The sequence below is a fragment of the Lolium rigidum genome, chromosome 5, assembly GCF_022539505.1.
Source record: "Lolium rigidum isolate FL_2022 chromosome 5, APGP_CSIRO_Lrig_0.1, whole genome shotgun sequence".
In the NCBI taxonomy this organism is placed as follows: Eukaryota; Viridiplantae; Streptophyta; class Magnoliopsida; order Poales; family Poaceae; genus Lolium; species Lolium rigidum.
The window spans coordinates 100,862,727-100,880,515 of NC_061512.1; the positions used below are offsets into that span (position 1 = coordinate 100,862,727).

The 17,789-nt window shown below is 44.0% G+C and overlaps 1 protein-coding gene across 1 annotated transcript; it reads left to right on the top strand.

Annotated features, from left to right (window-relative positions):
• Window positions 1-730: 730 nt before the first annotated feature.
• LOC124658031 (putative expansin-B14) lies at window positions 731-1,734 on the top strand. The gene is made up of 3 exons (XM_047196479.1): window positions 731-866; window positions 1,017-1,323; window positions 1,416-1,734. Exons 1-3 carry the CDS (start codon window positions 731-733, stop codon window positions 1,732-1,734), a joined length of 762 nt encoding a protein of 253 aa, XP_047052435.1.
• Window positions 1,735-17,789: the final 16,055 nt, after the last annotated feature.

Sequence of the window (17,789 nt, forward strand, 5' to 3'; positions counted from 1 at the left end):
CGAGACCAATGGGTCCTAACGAACCGGGACCTATGGGTGCCGTATGATTGGGCGGATTCGGGGTGACGTGGCCATGCCTTTGGTCCCGGCTCAGGACATGGCCGTGACCAATGGGCCTGACGAAAGGTCTGTTTTCTACTAGTAACGTACTCCTTATGTTTTAAAATAAGTATCGCAACTTTTTCTAGGTTACTGTAGAGAGGCCTCTACGGTTTCCCGGGTCAAAGAAAAAAGTTTAGTTGTGGATGTATCTACGCATTGAGGGCATGTACAATGGTAGAGAATGTGCATCTTCCTTTAGCTCTTCACGTCATCTTAGAGAAGGCAATCGTTATTTCTTATTATTAGCCCTAGCAATTAATATTGATTAATTAAATTTTAGTAAGAAATTGTGTTGTTAAGGGAAGAAATATGATACAACTAGAAAAATAGACTTCTCTTATTTTAGAACGGTAGAACGGAGAAAGTGCAATTTAGTTTAAGGCAACTCCTGCGAATCGGCCTTCAATAAAAATCATGGGATTCAACCTTAAAAACTTTCCTGCGGATCAACGGCCATGAAAGGAAAATCCCAACGAATCAGCAAATGAAAAGGAATTAAATCCGCCGGTGACGATCTCTCCTGCTGCATGCCTGCATGCCTACAAATATACGTCGATCCAAGTCCACGCTTTGCAACACACGTCGCTTGATCTGTCACCAATTCGTTCCGTTCTTGTACGCCGCGAGCATGGCTTCTTCTTTCTTCGTCGCCTTCGCAGCTCTGGCCATCAGCTGCCTGCTCATGCTCCATCCCCTCAGCGTCTCCGGCTGGACAAATGGCGGCGCGACGTGGTACGGCCCACGCAACGGAGCCGGCACCGACGGTACGTACGTGTGCATATAGCCGTCTACATATGGACGCATACATGCGCATCCTGCATCCATGACGATGCATGACGCGTATATAGTAGTCCACCGAACATCGGAACACATGAGTAGTGACGCCACGATTTATGGATGGATGCGAGCTGCAGGTGGTGCGTGCGGATACCAGGGCGACGTGGAGCAGCCGCCGTTCTCCGCCATGGTCACGGCAGGCGGCCCTTCCATCTACAAGAACGGCAAGGGCTGCGGCTCTTGCTACCAGGTGAGATGCGTCGGCAATGCCGCCTGCTCCGACAGACCAGTGACCGTGGTCGTCACCGACCAGTGCCCGGGCGGGCCGTGCCTGGCCGAGGCCGCCCACTTCGACCTTAGCGGGAGGGCCTTCGGGGCTTTGGCCAAGCCCGGTCAGGCCGACAACCTCCGCAACGTCGGCGTCCTCAAAGTCCTGTACAACCGGTAGGCAAACTAGCTTGGGGACACACTCATCTTCGTTTGATTGATCGGCTAATTAGCGTTCTGATCTGTTTGATTTCTTGGCGGGCATGCAGGGTGCCGTGCAACTGGCGCGGGACGGACATCGCCTTCAAGGTGGACGCTGGCTCCAACCCCAACTACCTCGCGTTTCTCGTGGAGGACGAGGCCGGCGACGGCGACCTGTCGGCGGTCGAGCTCCAGCAGAGCGGCGGCGGCTGGGCGCAGATGCAGCAGTCGTGGGGCGCTGTCTGGAAGTACAACTCGGGCTCCACCCTGCAGGCGCCCATCTCGATACGCCTCACCTCCAGCTCCGGCAGGAAGCTCGTCGCCAGCAACGTCATCCCCGCCGGCTGGCAGCCCGGCCACACCTACCGATCCATTGTCAACTTCTGATCGCCTGTTCGACCTGCCGGATCAATCATTAGCTTGTTAATTAGCTTGCACGCCCGCCAGTTAGGTAGCTTTGTAATCCCCATAGATCCGAGAGTGAACTTTTAAAGCAGGTTCTCAACACACACCCATATACTACCGTCTATTTTGCATCAAGATTCGTGTTAGCTTTTTTTCTCCCTCTCAAACAACTTTTCATTTTTGTATCTCACACCAAACAATCTTTGAACTTGAAATTTTGCAGATCACTTAAACATAACAACTAGAATTTGAGAAAAATATTTTAGATTTTTTATGTCATTACGTATATACATATTTCAAGTATTTATTTTGAATTTTAAAATAATTTTAAATTTTAAATTGCAAAAAATATTCCAAGCTATTTTTCCCCTATTCTATTTGTTATTTTTGAGTGACCTGCAAAAAAATCAAGCGAAATATTTTATAATTTAAAGAATATAAAAAGGAAAAAAATCAAAAGGCCAAAGCCACAAGCGCTACTGCACATTTCCCAATCCCCATATTGATGTGCGTTTTGCATTCCTGATCCGTTGAATATCTGTCTAGTTCCGTAGAACGATTGACACGGTAAACATAAACCCTCAAAGATTAGTGCCAACTGTGTTGTTCGCCAATCTTTAGAGTTTCTCCAAGCGACCCCTCATTGGGTTGATTTTCATTACCATGGAGATAACAAAAAACAGCATACAAGCAAGTATGTTCAGAAACATCTAAGAGACTAAAGCAGAAAAAAGCGGGGGGAGGGGATCGCCGCCGACTGCGTTTTTAAGAGAGAGAGAGCCCTATTACATAAGGAAACAGTTTTAGAACCCGATAGCCAAAACGTGCACCACGAACGGCTACCAGCCAGATCACTAGTACAAACTATCAACAAACTACATAAAGCTTTTCTGGGATCGTTGTGATCAAGAACCACCAGCGCCAGGGGAAGGACTATCAACAACAGCAACTTTATCATAAGAGGCCAACCAAACAACATCATTCATCAGTCTCCATATCGTCTCTAACAGGGTCATCCATCGTCGCATCTGCCAGTCGAAGAATCCCTCCAGGTTGTTCATCAGATGGTGGAGGAGGAGGAGGCCAATCTTTAGAGTAATAAATTCATGTGGAAAATCACGACGCATACTGAGTTTTAATCAAGTCTTTAAATGGGGAATGCATGTCCATAAATTCATGGATTTTACCACGGTGGCTGATGTTTTATTGTGGCCTACAATTACTTGATTTCCCATCCTTTCACTAAATTCATTAATTTACTATTGTCCAGAACTAGAAGTCCACTATCTGTCATGTAGTGATCATCAACCCTAAAATTTGTCTATGATCTATTCGACTGCAGACACTATTTTAATGCTCCATCCGATCCAAATTAATTAACTCAAGTTTGCTAGATATGTCGGAGGGAGTATCATTGCGATTTGGGAAGACATACCAGAAAGCAAATCATGCCAATCTATATACCCATCTATGTATAGACAACTTAATTACAGATAGACATATAAATGCGACTCCATTTCGCTGTACAAGCCTGCGTGTCTACATTCTACCCAGTATTTAAAAAAATGAAAAGGAAAAAAATACGACCCTAATGTAATTTTCCTTTTTTAGAATATACTAGTACAATGCCCGTGCGTTGCAACGGGTTCTCAAATTTTATTTGTCAATTTACAACTCAATGTGAAAATTTAAAACAAATCAGGATATCATAATGAGCTACAAAATGATAATACCGAACCCAATAAAAGATATCAGTGTAGTGCATCTGCATGGTTTCATGTTCTAGGTCTTCTTGTTACTTCTTCGGCGGTAAGTTCCACACCAGTATTTTGGACCATCATAATTGAAGGAATAATTCTTTTCTGATTAATCCAAACAATACTTTAATATTCATAAATATAATAACACATGTCGTTGGAATCCTACTTGTCTTCAATCAAATTGTTTTATTTTTTAATTTTACCTATGTGTGGTTTAATAAGCTACTTAAATAAGTTATATGGCCATGCGATGCACGACCCACAAACAAGCGACATCTGTTTAAATTTTAGTTATGTAATTATTTTCATTTTCAATCTTTTTTAGCTCGAATGCAATAAACATTGTCTTTGAATATGGCATACGAATTTGACAAATAGTACTCCCTCTTATCAAAATTAATTGACTCCACTTAAACGAAATAAAATCAATTAATTTGGATCGAAGAGTAGTAATAAGTAGTAGGCAGAGCTTTTTTTTACAATCATAATTTCGTACGGAATAAGTATCCTATTACCTAAGTAAAGACATGTTCAAAAATATTAAGAAAGTATATCTCGTCCTATATTTCGTCAAGTTTAAACATCCACACACCACAGAGTCATTACGCAATTTGTATGATGCAATTTGTTGAGAAAATGATAAATTTTTCAAAATAATCAATTAAAAATAGTCATGAAAAAGATATTAGAAGATTTTAAATTTATTAAAAGAAAGCATAATGTTTAAAATCCTAATATAATTCTAATGCTAGCTGGATCAAAGAAAATCTAACATTTATCTCATTGCCTACTGAAAGAGCGCCATCTCCGGAAACTCTTAACTCAACCTAGGCTGGTCTGCTCCTTTATTTGTGTGGTGGAGTGCGTGCATTCAATGCAAGCTGTTCTGCATTTGTGTGGAGGAAATAACACACAAGAGACTTTCCATCCCACAATCTTTCTATCTCTTACTCACATAATCATCCTTCTCATTAGCTTAGCTTCACCTCTACTATCGGTACGGCATCACACAGTATCTCTCTCTTACTCACATAATCATCCTTCTCCTTTACCAACGGCTACTTAACTCGGCTTCACCTCTATTGTCATTCCGCCATTACATAGACACCAACTGAATGGTCTGACCAATATTAACGCTTGACCAACTACAATCAGTAAATCAAACTGTGATATCACGAAGAAATAAAGATCGCAATCCCAACTACGAAGAAACATAACAATCATCCTGTTCCTGCATTTCACACAATTAATCCTGACAATATTAGACGGATTATATAGCTTCTACCTTCTACAATTTGCACAGCCATGCCATTAGTTTTCTAAACACATGGCAATGGATTTGAATACGTATTTGATGTCTTCCCAGTAGAGATGCAACTTCCATTTCGCAGAAGACAAACAACATACAGAGTGGGACTAAAAATAAAGAGGTACATAAACTTGACTTGACTGCAAGACTGCAAAATAACAAGATAACTCATATCTTTTCAGGATTGAGGGTAAATAACCAATGGTTCCAAAAAATATTATTTGACAATTAATGTGTTCTCTTTTGGAAGCACTGATCGTGTTACAATGATTTTTGACAAGAACATGAACAGCGCAAGACTCGAGAATCACTTAACTTCAAAACTCAAATGCCAATTTCTAATAAAAATGGAACGACAACAATTGAATGGTGCACTTTGGTTCCCAAAAAATATGAACTACCAGTACTTTCCCCAATAATTTTTAGAAACAATATGAACTGTAGTCAACCTAAACATTGCAACTTAAGTGTTAGCAACAAAGTTAAAGGGAAGTCTCCGTAATTATTAATTTATTATCACCCCAGATCATCAAACTTGTAGTGAAATTCCTGACTACCTGATCATAAAACGAAATTGTAGTGCCATGAGATCACCGAAGAAAATATTTTAACCGTGCAAATATGTGATATTTATTGGTCAAAAAAACAAATTGCAGAACATGGCATCATAGACTCTGGGTAAAAAGGAAAATACAAACTACAAAAGTTCTTGCGCCCGGAGAGCCAAATGTGCTTCATGTCTGATGGAACTCAATAGCCAGCAAAAATTATTAACACAGATACATTATTCATGGAGGACAAAGGACAATTTTCAATAAATATGGTGGCCTTGGTTATCGAGTTAGCACCTGATACTACTCTGAAACTTATGTGTGAGCACAATACTCTACATTGTGTACGCACCCAATGGAACGCAACAAGGCATCAATAGTGGTTACAGTATTAACAAATAACTAACTCTGGGTACTTAAGAAAGATTATAACACAGTAATGGAAAATCATACACTAACTCAGATTTCAATTGGAAAAAGAAAAGTAGCATACCATTATAAATATATTCCAGAGCGCGAAGGATCTGGTAGAGAAAGAATTGATGGTCCTCTGTGGTAATGTCAGATTGACGTTGCATTGGTGGGGTCTGTATCCATCGGCTCAAAGAAAACATTAATATCCTTTAAGTAACTCCTTTATGGATGTATATATAGATGATCCCAATTATATCAGGATGTCTAAATAGCCATAGTAATATAATCTCACCGAGGATCCATGCAGCATCAAATAAGTCTCACAGGTATTGTGCATTTTCTTGATTGCAACATTGTCGCTAGTATATTGGTCAATATCTGAACAAACAACACTATAACTTCCCTTTGTTGATGACTTCCTAAATTTTGTATCTGTTAGCATCCTGAAGAAGTCCATCTCCGATGAACCCTGAGAAAAGTACAGGAAAATGATATGTAATTTAAGGCTTCCAAAAGGTAAACAATTTTAGAAGTAACACTGGAATTGCCAAACATTTTTACAATTTTCAGTACAGCAACAAACTCACAGCATAAAATTTCAGAAGTAACACTGGAAAAGGCAGTGCATAGTAGACAGGGAAATATATTATACACGCCCATAGTGTCTAGCTATACAGTAATACCCCACTAAATATAATCAGGGGTGGCCTCTCTTTTGCATAAGTACAGCTGAAAAAATCTGCAAGGGTGAGAAATCTGACCCATCTCCCAGCAAGGATCTGCTCAAAATGATAACAATGATATGACGCAGGATTAACTGGTGGCTTGACCAAACAAAAGACCATCAACAGATTTGGTAATAGCATACATAATGCTATGGCGGTTCGAACTTTCATATTTCAGATATATTAGAACATTTTTATAAGGTTGTAACGATGTAGACAGGTTGCAAAGATTATTGCAGAGTATCTAATAGTGTAGACGGTGCTGAGTGCAAAATAGTGCTTGTAGCCCAAAAGATTATAGATAGTGTGGTCATCAGGAAGGCTGATAGCACGTAATAGGTTTTTGTCCTTCTGGGTTCCACTTAGAATAGGCATCCACGAACATGTTCCCCGCACTTTTTTTGAGCATCCACATGAGGCAATTAATCACAAAAACGAAATATGTTCAATATCAACAGTAGGTACATAGACATCATGAACTGGAGCACTATGTACAAAAACTGGACTATCAAATTGGGTGTACCTAGTGGACTCATCAGGCTAATTCCAGGCCGGCCTCCATGGCGGGGTGGGAATGGAGCTCTGGACGAGGGGTTGTCTAACACACTTGGAGTGCCATAAAAACTTCTGTTTTATCATTCTCCAGTCTCCGTCTTGTCTCCTGACTTGTGGTTTGTTCGATGATGTTCATAGTTAAATATGCCTCATAACCTTCAATTATTTCATATGGAAATAATCAAACTACCGTTGCCTGTAAACTAAAGGAAAATTTTTATGGTCTGGAAGGATATAAACTACGGGTAAAAGTTGGTAAGTGTCAAAAATAATATAAAACAAAACTAAGACCAAACAGGCGCAGGGGAATAGTCAAGAAAATAAATGAAATATATAAAATACTACTATCCAATTGAAAAACAGAGATAGGCGTCGAAAAATTACCCGCTGTTTCTTATCCCTGTCGTTCTTTTTCGCTCCTCTCCACAACGCCTCTCTTTCTCGGATGCTTTTTCGACACATGACGACACTGACATGAATAACAATCAGGACTTATCTCAGCAGATTTTCAGTAAACAATAGTAAGTGCTTAAGCTGATACACTTTGAGAATGAAGGATACACAAAATTGCACCATAAAATTTCTTGGTTTTATATGGATGCCATCTTACCAAGTATGAAAAGAAATATTGAGTGATTGTTCATTGCCATGTACTAATGAAGCTGTTCAAGAAGATGATTGTTGAGTTCATAGGAAACATAGAACTTGCCCATTGCAGGTGAGGTTGATCCAGAGCTGCAGGCTCTTCTTCATGCTGGCATCTTTGATTGCTCGATGTCGCAGCCTGCCGTCATCCACTGATAAAGAAGAGATTGCAATGTTAAATGGGCCAAGTGCAGGCTGATTTCATTGTGATTATAAGTAGACAGTAGACCATACCTGGACAAGAGCTAAAGCATTTCAGCGAACACCTGCAGGCAACTGAACAGGATGCAGGCAGGGCATGGCAGGATAGAACATAAAGAAGAGTATGTGTGCGCCATGCTTCGTTGGGCTCCAGCATGAGTATCATCGCCGCGGTGTGGTCCGTGCGGGGCACCATGGCGGTGCTGCAGATCGTGTACGGGTCAGGGAATCCGCGCCGGTGAAAGCATGATGTTGAGATCGGTGCTGACCTAGCTGCTCCAGGGCGTGCACGCCGCGGACCATGCGCATCACCGGCAAACCGTGCTCCTCTTTGCCGCCACACCCGTTGTAGCCGTCCGCCTCCGGCTCGAGGCCGACGTTCGCCCCGTCCCACGCCACGCTTGGCGTTTTCAAACGCGTGCCAGGGCGGCGTGGGCCACGCCCACGCAGCCGCTCGATTCGCTCCTCATCGCCACGAACGTCGTGGCCGTCCTAGCTTTCTTCTCCATCGGGTGCATCGGCGGATCCAATACAAGGAACTCGAGCGATCGGCGCCGCCCCGACCTGGCCCCTGTCCTCCGCGACCCGCGGCTCCACGAGAAAGGGAGGGCCGGCCTCCTTCTCCGCGCTACTGTAGGAACGAGCCGAGGAATTCGACGCTGGAGGCCTCGTGGTCTGACGGGTGGCGCCGAGGCGGCGGTGTCTATCTTGCGGAGGCAACGGTGTAGGTGATGCTAGAGCGTGGCAGCACGAAGGAGGACGATGGGGGAGGGGACGCGAGTCCTTGAGCGTGTGGTTCCTTGGTCGTCTCTTCGTGCGAGGAGGCCGGCCTGGGCGAGCCTGGCCTCGCCAAACTGCGGTCGGCCAGGGCGATCTCCTGTCCTGGCCGAGCTCGTGCAGAGGCGGGGCAGGTAGAGGGGCGGCGGGCGAGGTCCTGGCGACGGAGGCGGACACGTGGTAGTCGACGCCAAACCCTAAAAGGAGGCGAGGTAGTGGTGCTTAGAAACGGATTTGTTGGGCTTGGCCCATTTGTGCGGGAGCCAGCGCGACGAAGGACGACGAAAGTTAGTCGTAGTGGTCGATGGCAGAATACGGAACACGTTCCTTCTTTTTAAGTAGTGTAGAAATATACTCCTTCAGTCATGTGTACGTTTTCCTTTTTTGGAAGTGAAACATTTTTAAATTTGACCGATTTTTTTAGGGAGCGCCTAGAGATCAGTCGCCTGAGACTTAATAAGTCTGAGTCGCTGACATCAGTTGTACTATTTTAGTTTTGGCATCCAGTTTTGTGCGTTCACATTTTTCACTAGAAAAAATAATATGTGCAGCCATTTAAGACATAAGAATTTTTTTAGTAGCAATTTACGTGTAATTGGAAAATACTCAGTTGCAACCCACATGTAAGTGGAAAATTCTTAGTTGCGACGCATGTGTAACTGGAAAAATCTCAGTTGCAACCTACATGTACGTGGAAATTCTTAGTTTCAACATATGCCCAACAGGTTGGAAAAAAAATATCAGTTGCAAGTAATCGAAAAAATCTCAGTTGCAACCCACGTGCAGTTGGAAATACATCGTTTGCAACACACGCGCAACTAGAATGCGCAGCGTAAGCGGTTCCGTGGGAGAGAGAAAGTTGCCTTGTAGATAGAACCGTCACCACGAGCCCACTCCACAAGCCCACTCCACGAGGCCCGCAATAAACATGTCAGCCCGCTTACGCGTCGGAGCAACAACAACACAAACATACAAACAACCCAAAAGTCAGAGCACGAATCTATAAGCACAAAATACGAAGCTCCAAGCGCTCAACTTAAACTTATTAAGTTGCCTGATTTCCAGCAAATCTGACGCATGTGTAACTGGAAAAATCTCAGTTGCAACCCATATGTATGTGAAAATTCTTAGTTGCAATATATGCGCAACTAGAAAAATCTCAGTTGCAACACTCATGCAATTGGAAAAAAAAATATCAGTTGCAACCCACATGTAAGTGGAAATTCTTAGTTTCGACGCAGACGTAACTGGAAAAATCTCAGTTGCAACCCACATGTATCTGAAAATTCTTAGTTTCAACATATGCCCAACTGGAAAATCTCAGTTGCAACGCTCATGCAATTGGAAAAACATATCAGTTGCAAGTAATCGAAAAAAATCTCAGTTGCAACCCATATGCAGCTAGAAATATGTCGTTTGCAACACACGCGCAACTAGAATGCGCAGCGTCAGCAGTTCCGTGGGAGAGAGAAAGACGTCTTGTAGATAGGAACCGTCACCACGAGCCCACTCCACAAGCCCACTTCGCGAGGCCCGCAAAAAACAAGTCAGCTCGCTTATGCGTCGGACCAACAACAACACAAACACACAAACAGCCTAAAAGTCAGAGCACGAATCTATAAGCACAAAATACGAAGCTCCAAGCGCTCAACTTAAACTTATTAAGTATCAGACGCCTGATTTCCAGCAAATCCGATTTTTTACATGAAAATAGCAACTTATGTGACATTGAACTACTAAACTACTAAATTATTAAACTACATATCAAGATGAATGTGTCCATATTAATTTTGTGCCATAAATGCTGCCATTTTTTCCTAAAAAGTTGATCGAACTAAATAACGTTTGACTTAAGACATGTCATAACGTATACTTATTTAAGGACCGAGAGAGTATCTTGGAGCTACACGACTATGGTGTGTAGATGTTGTGATTGAGTGCACGTGCACCGTTTATACGTCGTCAACATCAGATTGAGTGATCAACCTATCGATCATCAGGTTAATTCGTTTATAGGCGCCATGCAAGCTAGTTGGCTCTCTAATCATCATGTCAGCGTGTGGTTTGAGTTCATGTTCTGTGGGTTCAAAAACTATGTACTAGTAACATTGTTACATAAATCTCCAAGATTAGTAACAATTACTTCGCTCGTTGGCCTTTAAGTAAAATTTTCATGTTGAATGGCACGAAGCCTACAAAAGCACAATTAATTTAGGATTCTGCAGAGCTAAGAGATAAATGTCAAGCCCCTTCCTCCCTTCCCTAGCCCTCCTCTGCGCGGTCTCCTTTCGGCCGTCGCTGCCCGGAGCGTCGTCGGGCAAAGCTCCTGCGGCGCGGCGGCGGCCTTCCTCATCCTGGCGATCGGGGTGCGGCGGTGTACCTCCACTCCTTTCAAACGGCAACGATCCGAGATGGCAGCGACTGGGGAGATCACACATCGACAACGTTCGTGGTAGTCATTGGCCCCGAGCCCTTTGGGCCTCGGCGGGCGGCGGCGCTGCCGACCTTCGGCGGTTGCAGGGTTTCCTCTTGGCTATCTCTGAGTCACAGAGGGCGCCCGGGATCTGATCCAGATTTGGTGGTGGTGGCTTCCTTCTTCGCCAGAGGAGGTCAGCTGGTTGTTGGGGTGGCGGATCACGAGATCTGTCTACTCCGGCGATGAAGATCTAGTCGACGACGAGCTAGCGGTGAAGGGGCCACCGGTGAAAACCGCGCCTTGACATCGTTCTTGGCGGATGATGGCGGCGGCTATTGGCGTCGTTCCCTTACAAAAGCATCATCTTTGTTGGCCTCTCCGCTTGCTCTTGCCAAGTTGGGGACTCGCGGTTGTTGGTGAAAACAGTGTCACGATTGGCAGGGGATGGCGGCGTTAAGCGTCGCTTCCTTCTTGAAGGCATCGTCATCGCAGTTTGCGGCTACTCACTCATGCCGCTCCAGGGGAAACCCTAGATCCGGGTATCCCGGATCGGATGATGACGGTGCTTCCTGCGTCGTTCTACCTCTAGGGGCATCGTTTTTGGAGCAGTGACTGGATGGAGGTGGATCTTGGTGGAGTAGTGTTCATCTACCACGTTGACGTCGATGATTCTCGGCGACGTGGAGCTGCAGGGTATTGAAGATGGGCGCGGACTGCTGGACGCGTGCAGGATGGTGGAGCTGTCTGGCGTCATGGTGATATCGACGACAAGTCTGGCAAGGTCAATGCGGTGATCCCTCTCGAAGGTGGGTGCGAGGAAGGCGGCGGTAGCAATTTCTGTGGCGTGTGTACTGGCGTGCGCTCAGGGTCCGCTTGACTGGTTGTGCTTCTCACCCGCCAATGGGCGGCTTGGGAAGGCATTCAGTTTTAGATGATGTGCGTTGGTGTATTGTCAGGGTAATTGTCATGTTCATGGTCACCCCCTTCATCGCTCTTGTAGGCATAGCGAGTTGTTGTTGAAAAGGTGGCTTCAAATTGATCTTTGTATCTCCCTTGTAAGGCTTTGTGAATAATTTAATAAAGAAAAGTTGTGTGCATCCTTTGGATGCAGAGACTGGGGCGATGCTCCTATTTCGAAAAAAGAGATAAATGTCTATGACTTTGTCAATATATCTTGAAGCTACATGAATCCACTTTTAGTGTGAATGTGTATGTTTGCATATGTGCACAATGTACGCGGTATTTTTATGAAAAGAAAAAAATGAATGCGTAGAGATAAAATATAAACATCATTGTTCACATGAATAATGAAATATAAGATAAATACATATGACTTTTTCAATATATCTTGAAGGTACTTGACTTCGGTCTTCAAGCCGTTATGTGAGTGTGTGCTTGTATGATACTAAATTTTAAAAGAAGAAGATATATATGGACAGGCCAAAAAAGACACATATCATTGTTGGCAGAGTACAACCAAAATAAGTGTTTCCCTTGTTGGCATATACAACCAAAAGTTAGATACATATGAGTTTGTCAATATATCTTGAAACTATACAACTTGAGCCTTCAACACATTTGTGTGAGCGTGTGCGGTAATGTTGTACTCAACATTGATGCTCCAAGTTTATATTTATATTTTACTTTTTTTAGTTATGTTGTTCAAGATCTCGAAGTTATTTTCGCTTGCCTCTAATGTTTGGTGTAAATGGACTTTGATTCAGTTTGTGAAAACAAAATATATCTTGAAGCTACACGAGTACACTATTTTAGTAGACGTTATCAATGTGTATGCGCGTCTATGTATACTCAATATTTTTATGAGAAGAAGAAGATATATGCATATGCAAACAACCGATAGTTGCCGTTGCTCATCTACAACACCAGTTAAAAGATAGACATATATACATATGACTTTCTTCAATATATCTTCAGACTACGAGCCTCCGATGTTAGGGCATTTGCATTGTATTTAATGTTGTGTGTGTGATAGGGCATTTGCATTGTACTTAATGTTAAAATAAGAAGAAGATATAGGACATGGTGCTTTTGCTCATGGGTGCATATTCTCCCTTTATTTAAAATACACTTTAAAGTTATTAAGAAATTAAAAAAATTACGCGTACATCTCAACGTCATAATGTCATACGTGTTCATGAAGTCGTTTCCGGAAAAAAACGAGTTGTTATGTGGCTTGTGCAAAAAGATTAAAAAAACAATGCTAAAATAAGGCTTTTTACTAGGAATTTATTTGTCTTTTCAGGCCAAAAAAATATTATTTTACTATGAAACTATAAGTGATGACATAGAATGTGGTGATATACGAGATAAATTTTTTCTCTGAATTTTTCATATTTTGGAATTCGTTTTTTGGGTAAAGTGAGCATATACACCTGGGAGCAAAAGTGCATTTCCAGAAGATATATACTTGCACAACCAAAATATAGATACATATTAATGTTGGCATTACATACTACCAAAAGCTAGATACATAAGATTTTGTCAATACATCTTAGAATTATTGGACTGTAGTCTTGAGCACATTGTGTGAGTACGTGCGGTTAGGTTGTCATAGCATTTATTATGTGAGTTTGCTAGTTCTAGACCTTTATATAATATATGTGCTTCTAGTTTTGCAAGTTATTTCATTTACCCCTAATATTTTGTTTGGAATGAATTCGTTAGATTTCTGACAACAGTAATATAATATTTCTTAGAATTAAGTTATTGCGTATTGCTCTTATCTGTATTTCTGTTTTGTTGATCTATTAAATAGAAAAAACCTATATATACTCCAGCAAGAGTGCATGGAGTAATATGCACGACAACAAAAACAACACATCAGTTCAGAAAAGAAAACATGTCTCTAGTCTGCATAGTACTATATATATACAACTGTTGTGAAGTTCCTTTGCATCCAATATATTAGAGCACTACATCCTATGTAAGATCATTGTCTAGACCATACTAAAGAGTTTAATACAGAAATTGCATTTGTTGTCGTGAGAGAAACTCACATGACTCCTTGTACTTGTCAAATGCTTGCCTTGCACTCTTAAATTATCTTCGCGGCTCACTCTAGTCCTAAATAACTAGCCATGAAAATGGCACTTATGTGAGCAACCCCTTAGCTTCGGATGTGCATGCGAAACCAGATAGCAAGATCGCACCGCCACCGCCTCTAGGTTTTCTTTCACTTGCCCGCTAGCACATTCTTTCCTTTGTCTTTGTACTCAACACGAGTCCTGTATTTGTCTTGCATTTGAATTGGGAATGTATAGACAATATTGTTGCATTTGTCTTGCAAAGATCATCTTACTTAATATATCTTTATACTATTTTAACATATTACAAGTACATGCTGAAGTTTTAAGTACTGATCAGCGAAAATCAAGAGCGCCATATATTTTGAGACGAGGGAAGTAATAATAAAGAATTTTCCATGCATCAATCAATGAAGGACATGGGCTGCCCTTTCGAAACAAATCTACTTGTCTTACCTAGACTCCGCGAAGCATTATTCTAGGGTTTCAGCAAGACGTGGCCTGGAGGCGATAAAATTCTCCCCTCAGCCACCAGCGCTGCCTCTGTCTCTCTTACCCTGTATGACCGCTATGACGAAGGGAGGGCAGGGAACTGCAGATCGGTGTGTCCGATTCCATAAGGTCCTTCTAGGTCTTAGTGTCTCGTGTAGGGGCCTCAGCGGCGATGAGAATGAAGGTCATCCAGCTTGACTAAGATCGTTGTCGTTCCTTAGAGTGGCATCGGCGGGCTGGAGATTGATGTCGATCGTCATGTATTAGGTCTGACGTGATTTACATCTATGTACAGCGGGCGCAGCCCACAGAAGGAATAATGTTGCATCATATTGGTGTCCTCAAGTTTCGTCTCCATCTAATGAAGCTCAACCAGGTACAAATCCATTGGAGAACTATGAGTTTTGTGTGCCATATCTTTGTCTAGCCAGAGTTGGGATAATCTCCCGGCACACTTTGGTACTAGCTTCTACGGGATGGTGATATCTCAAGATCATTGTCAACAACGTCCTTTGATCTTCATCGAAAACTTCCCTGCTTCTACAAGCGCTGCATTTTCATGCTTTCCTTGGTACTAGCGTTGCTAAGCCGAGGTCCATAGGCGGCAATGATACACATCAGATGCATAAGGAAGATGGTGCTAATAGTTTCGAGGATTTATGTGTTATTTCTTATTTTTGTAAGAGCTCTTCAGGCAATATATGGCCTTATGCCTTTTCTACAAAAAAAAGAGAGAAAGAAACCTACTAATAGTGTATAGATATATGTAAATTTACATAAATCTATTCTTTTATGTATGGAGGGAATACCTACTTGTGTCAAAATTGAGCCAAGCTACCTTAGGTAAGGGTGTTGAAATATTACACTATGTTTGGATGCATAGAATTAGGTTTGGAATTTAGGAATTGGAATTTGGGATTCTGATTCCACCGCTTGGATGCACTTATAATTACATGATGGAAACAGAGCCAAATTCCACGTTCGCACCCGCGAAGTAGTTTTGTTCGATGATCCAATTCGGAGGGTCGGAGGTCCGTATTCGCTTGATTAGTCAAAGCGGTATTGAGAGAACTTTCCCCTACCTCTCGCAACTCCACCCGAGGCGGTGAGCCTCCTCCGCCCGCCGCTACTTCTCTATCGAATGCGCCTTCCTCTTGTTCTCCGCAGACAACGCCCGTCCGCAAAGCTTCCCCGAGCAACGAATACATCCCGTCCACGTCCTTGAGGTAGCCGTCAACGGTGCGGTGAGCTCCCGTCCTCTTCCCTACCTTGCTAACCCGCCCTCCCCTCATTCTGGAGCGAGAGCCCGCCCGCTATTACCCTGCCCAAACCCTAGGTTGACGAGGGGTTGGGGAACAACGGTGGAGGGCTTTGTAGGCCTTTTGCCCTCTTCCCGATGGCATGCCCATTTGTCGCTCGCCCAATTCGGCCTGCCCCTATCGCTCGCCTAAACAGAGAACTTTTGTTTCTCTGTTTATTTCTCCTCCGAGCTCAACATCAATTAATAAGAGCTGAATCTTCTTTTGTGATATATACATGCTTTTAAATGTGTTGTTGTCTTCTCAACAAATTATCAAATTCCATGGGTTGTACTTTCAAACAGGAATTGGAATTAGGTATCCAAGCAATAGAATTTGAATTTGGTAGCCAATTCTTTTTAATGTTGGGTTTGGAATTCTCAGTCTAATTCAATGTCAGGCCCAATTCACTACATCCAAACACATTCAGAGATTTTTTTCTCTCCCAATATTGCTTTCCAATGGAGCCCTTTTATTATGGAAAATGATCGTGTTCCCCCGGAGGACGGACCGTTTGCAACCTCCGCCTTCGCTGCGTGCCGCGTGTCCCGCTGGGGCCCACCCTTATCCTCACGCGTCTTTCCTCCTCCACTCTTTCTTCTCCCTGGAAACGATGACGGGCCGCCGCGATTAATGGCGCTGCTGCTGCACGCTCTATCGACCGAGCGACGATGCTCGGCCGGCGGCCGCCACCAGCATCATGCGCCTCGCCGCCGCGACCCATGGCCGTCCGCCGCCGCGACCCATGGCCATCCGCCGCCGCCACACGTCAGGCTCGACGAATAGGAGAGGCGTCCTGCGCCTCGCCGCCGCGGCCCATGGCCGTCCGCCACCGCCACGCGTTAGGCTCGGTGAATAGGAGAGGTGTATTGCGCCTCGCCGCCGCGGCCCATGGCCGTACGTGCTTCTCTGCTTCGATGCCATCAAGGGAAGTCGACCTCATCGCGGAGTTCCGGCTGGACCCACTACCTCCGACCCGACGACCACCGATGGGTCGTATGCACCCTCGTCCGCCCCCACGGCCTGCTCCGTCGCTACATCAAGCTCTGCCTCCTCTACGGCCGCCCTCTTCACCGACCTCCTCCCCTGCAGCCACTACCGATGGCCGTCGTCGCTGCGCGCCATGGGCGTAGGTGCCGCCATCGAGGGCGTCGTTGCTGCCTCCCGTCGGTGGAAGTGCTGCCTGCCGTGGGCACCCTTGCTACCGGCGGTCGACGCACGCTCGCTGTGTAACCCATTTTTTGGGATGCTACTAGTGGCTTTCACTAGTGCTACCAGCCGAGGGCGTCGATGCTACAGGCGGTCGCCACCGATGCTACCAGCGTCGCCTTCATCTCGTGCTCCTCTGCTTCATTAGGAGGTTTGCTGCCTTAGGCCTGCGGCGTTGCTACCTGCGAAGGCCGATTTTGCTATTTAAGGTGTCCGACATTACTACCGGCGGCGGGTGGATTTTTTGCTACCATAGGCATAGGGCGTTGGACGAACGAAGTTGCTGCAACCTCGGACGGCGTTGCTGCTGGCTGTAGGCGATGTCTCCGTTGATGTCTTAGAGGATTTGCAGCATATGAATAAAAAAAATTACTACAATTTATTTGCGGTTTTGCTACATGTACATAATATGTTTGCTACGTGGTTTCCGGTGAGGTCTCCGGCAAGCCCAGTCTTTTTTAATTTTTTTCTGAACGAACCGTTTTTTGCTTCAGTCATTTGCTGCCGGGGGTAATTTTTTGCTGTCGGAGATGTTTTTTGCTACATGCAAATCTAATCGTCAAAATGGTTGATCCGACGACTCGGGGACCCGGGGCTGGGAATCAGATCCCCGGGGACGCCCAGCAGTTTCCTTTTATTAT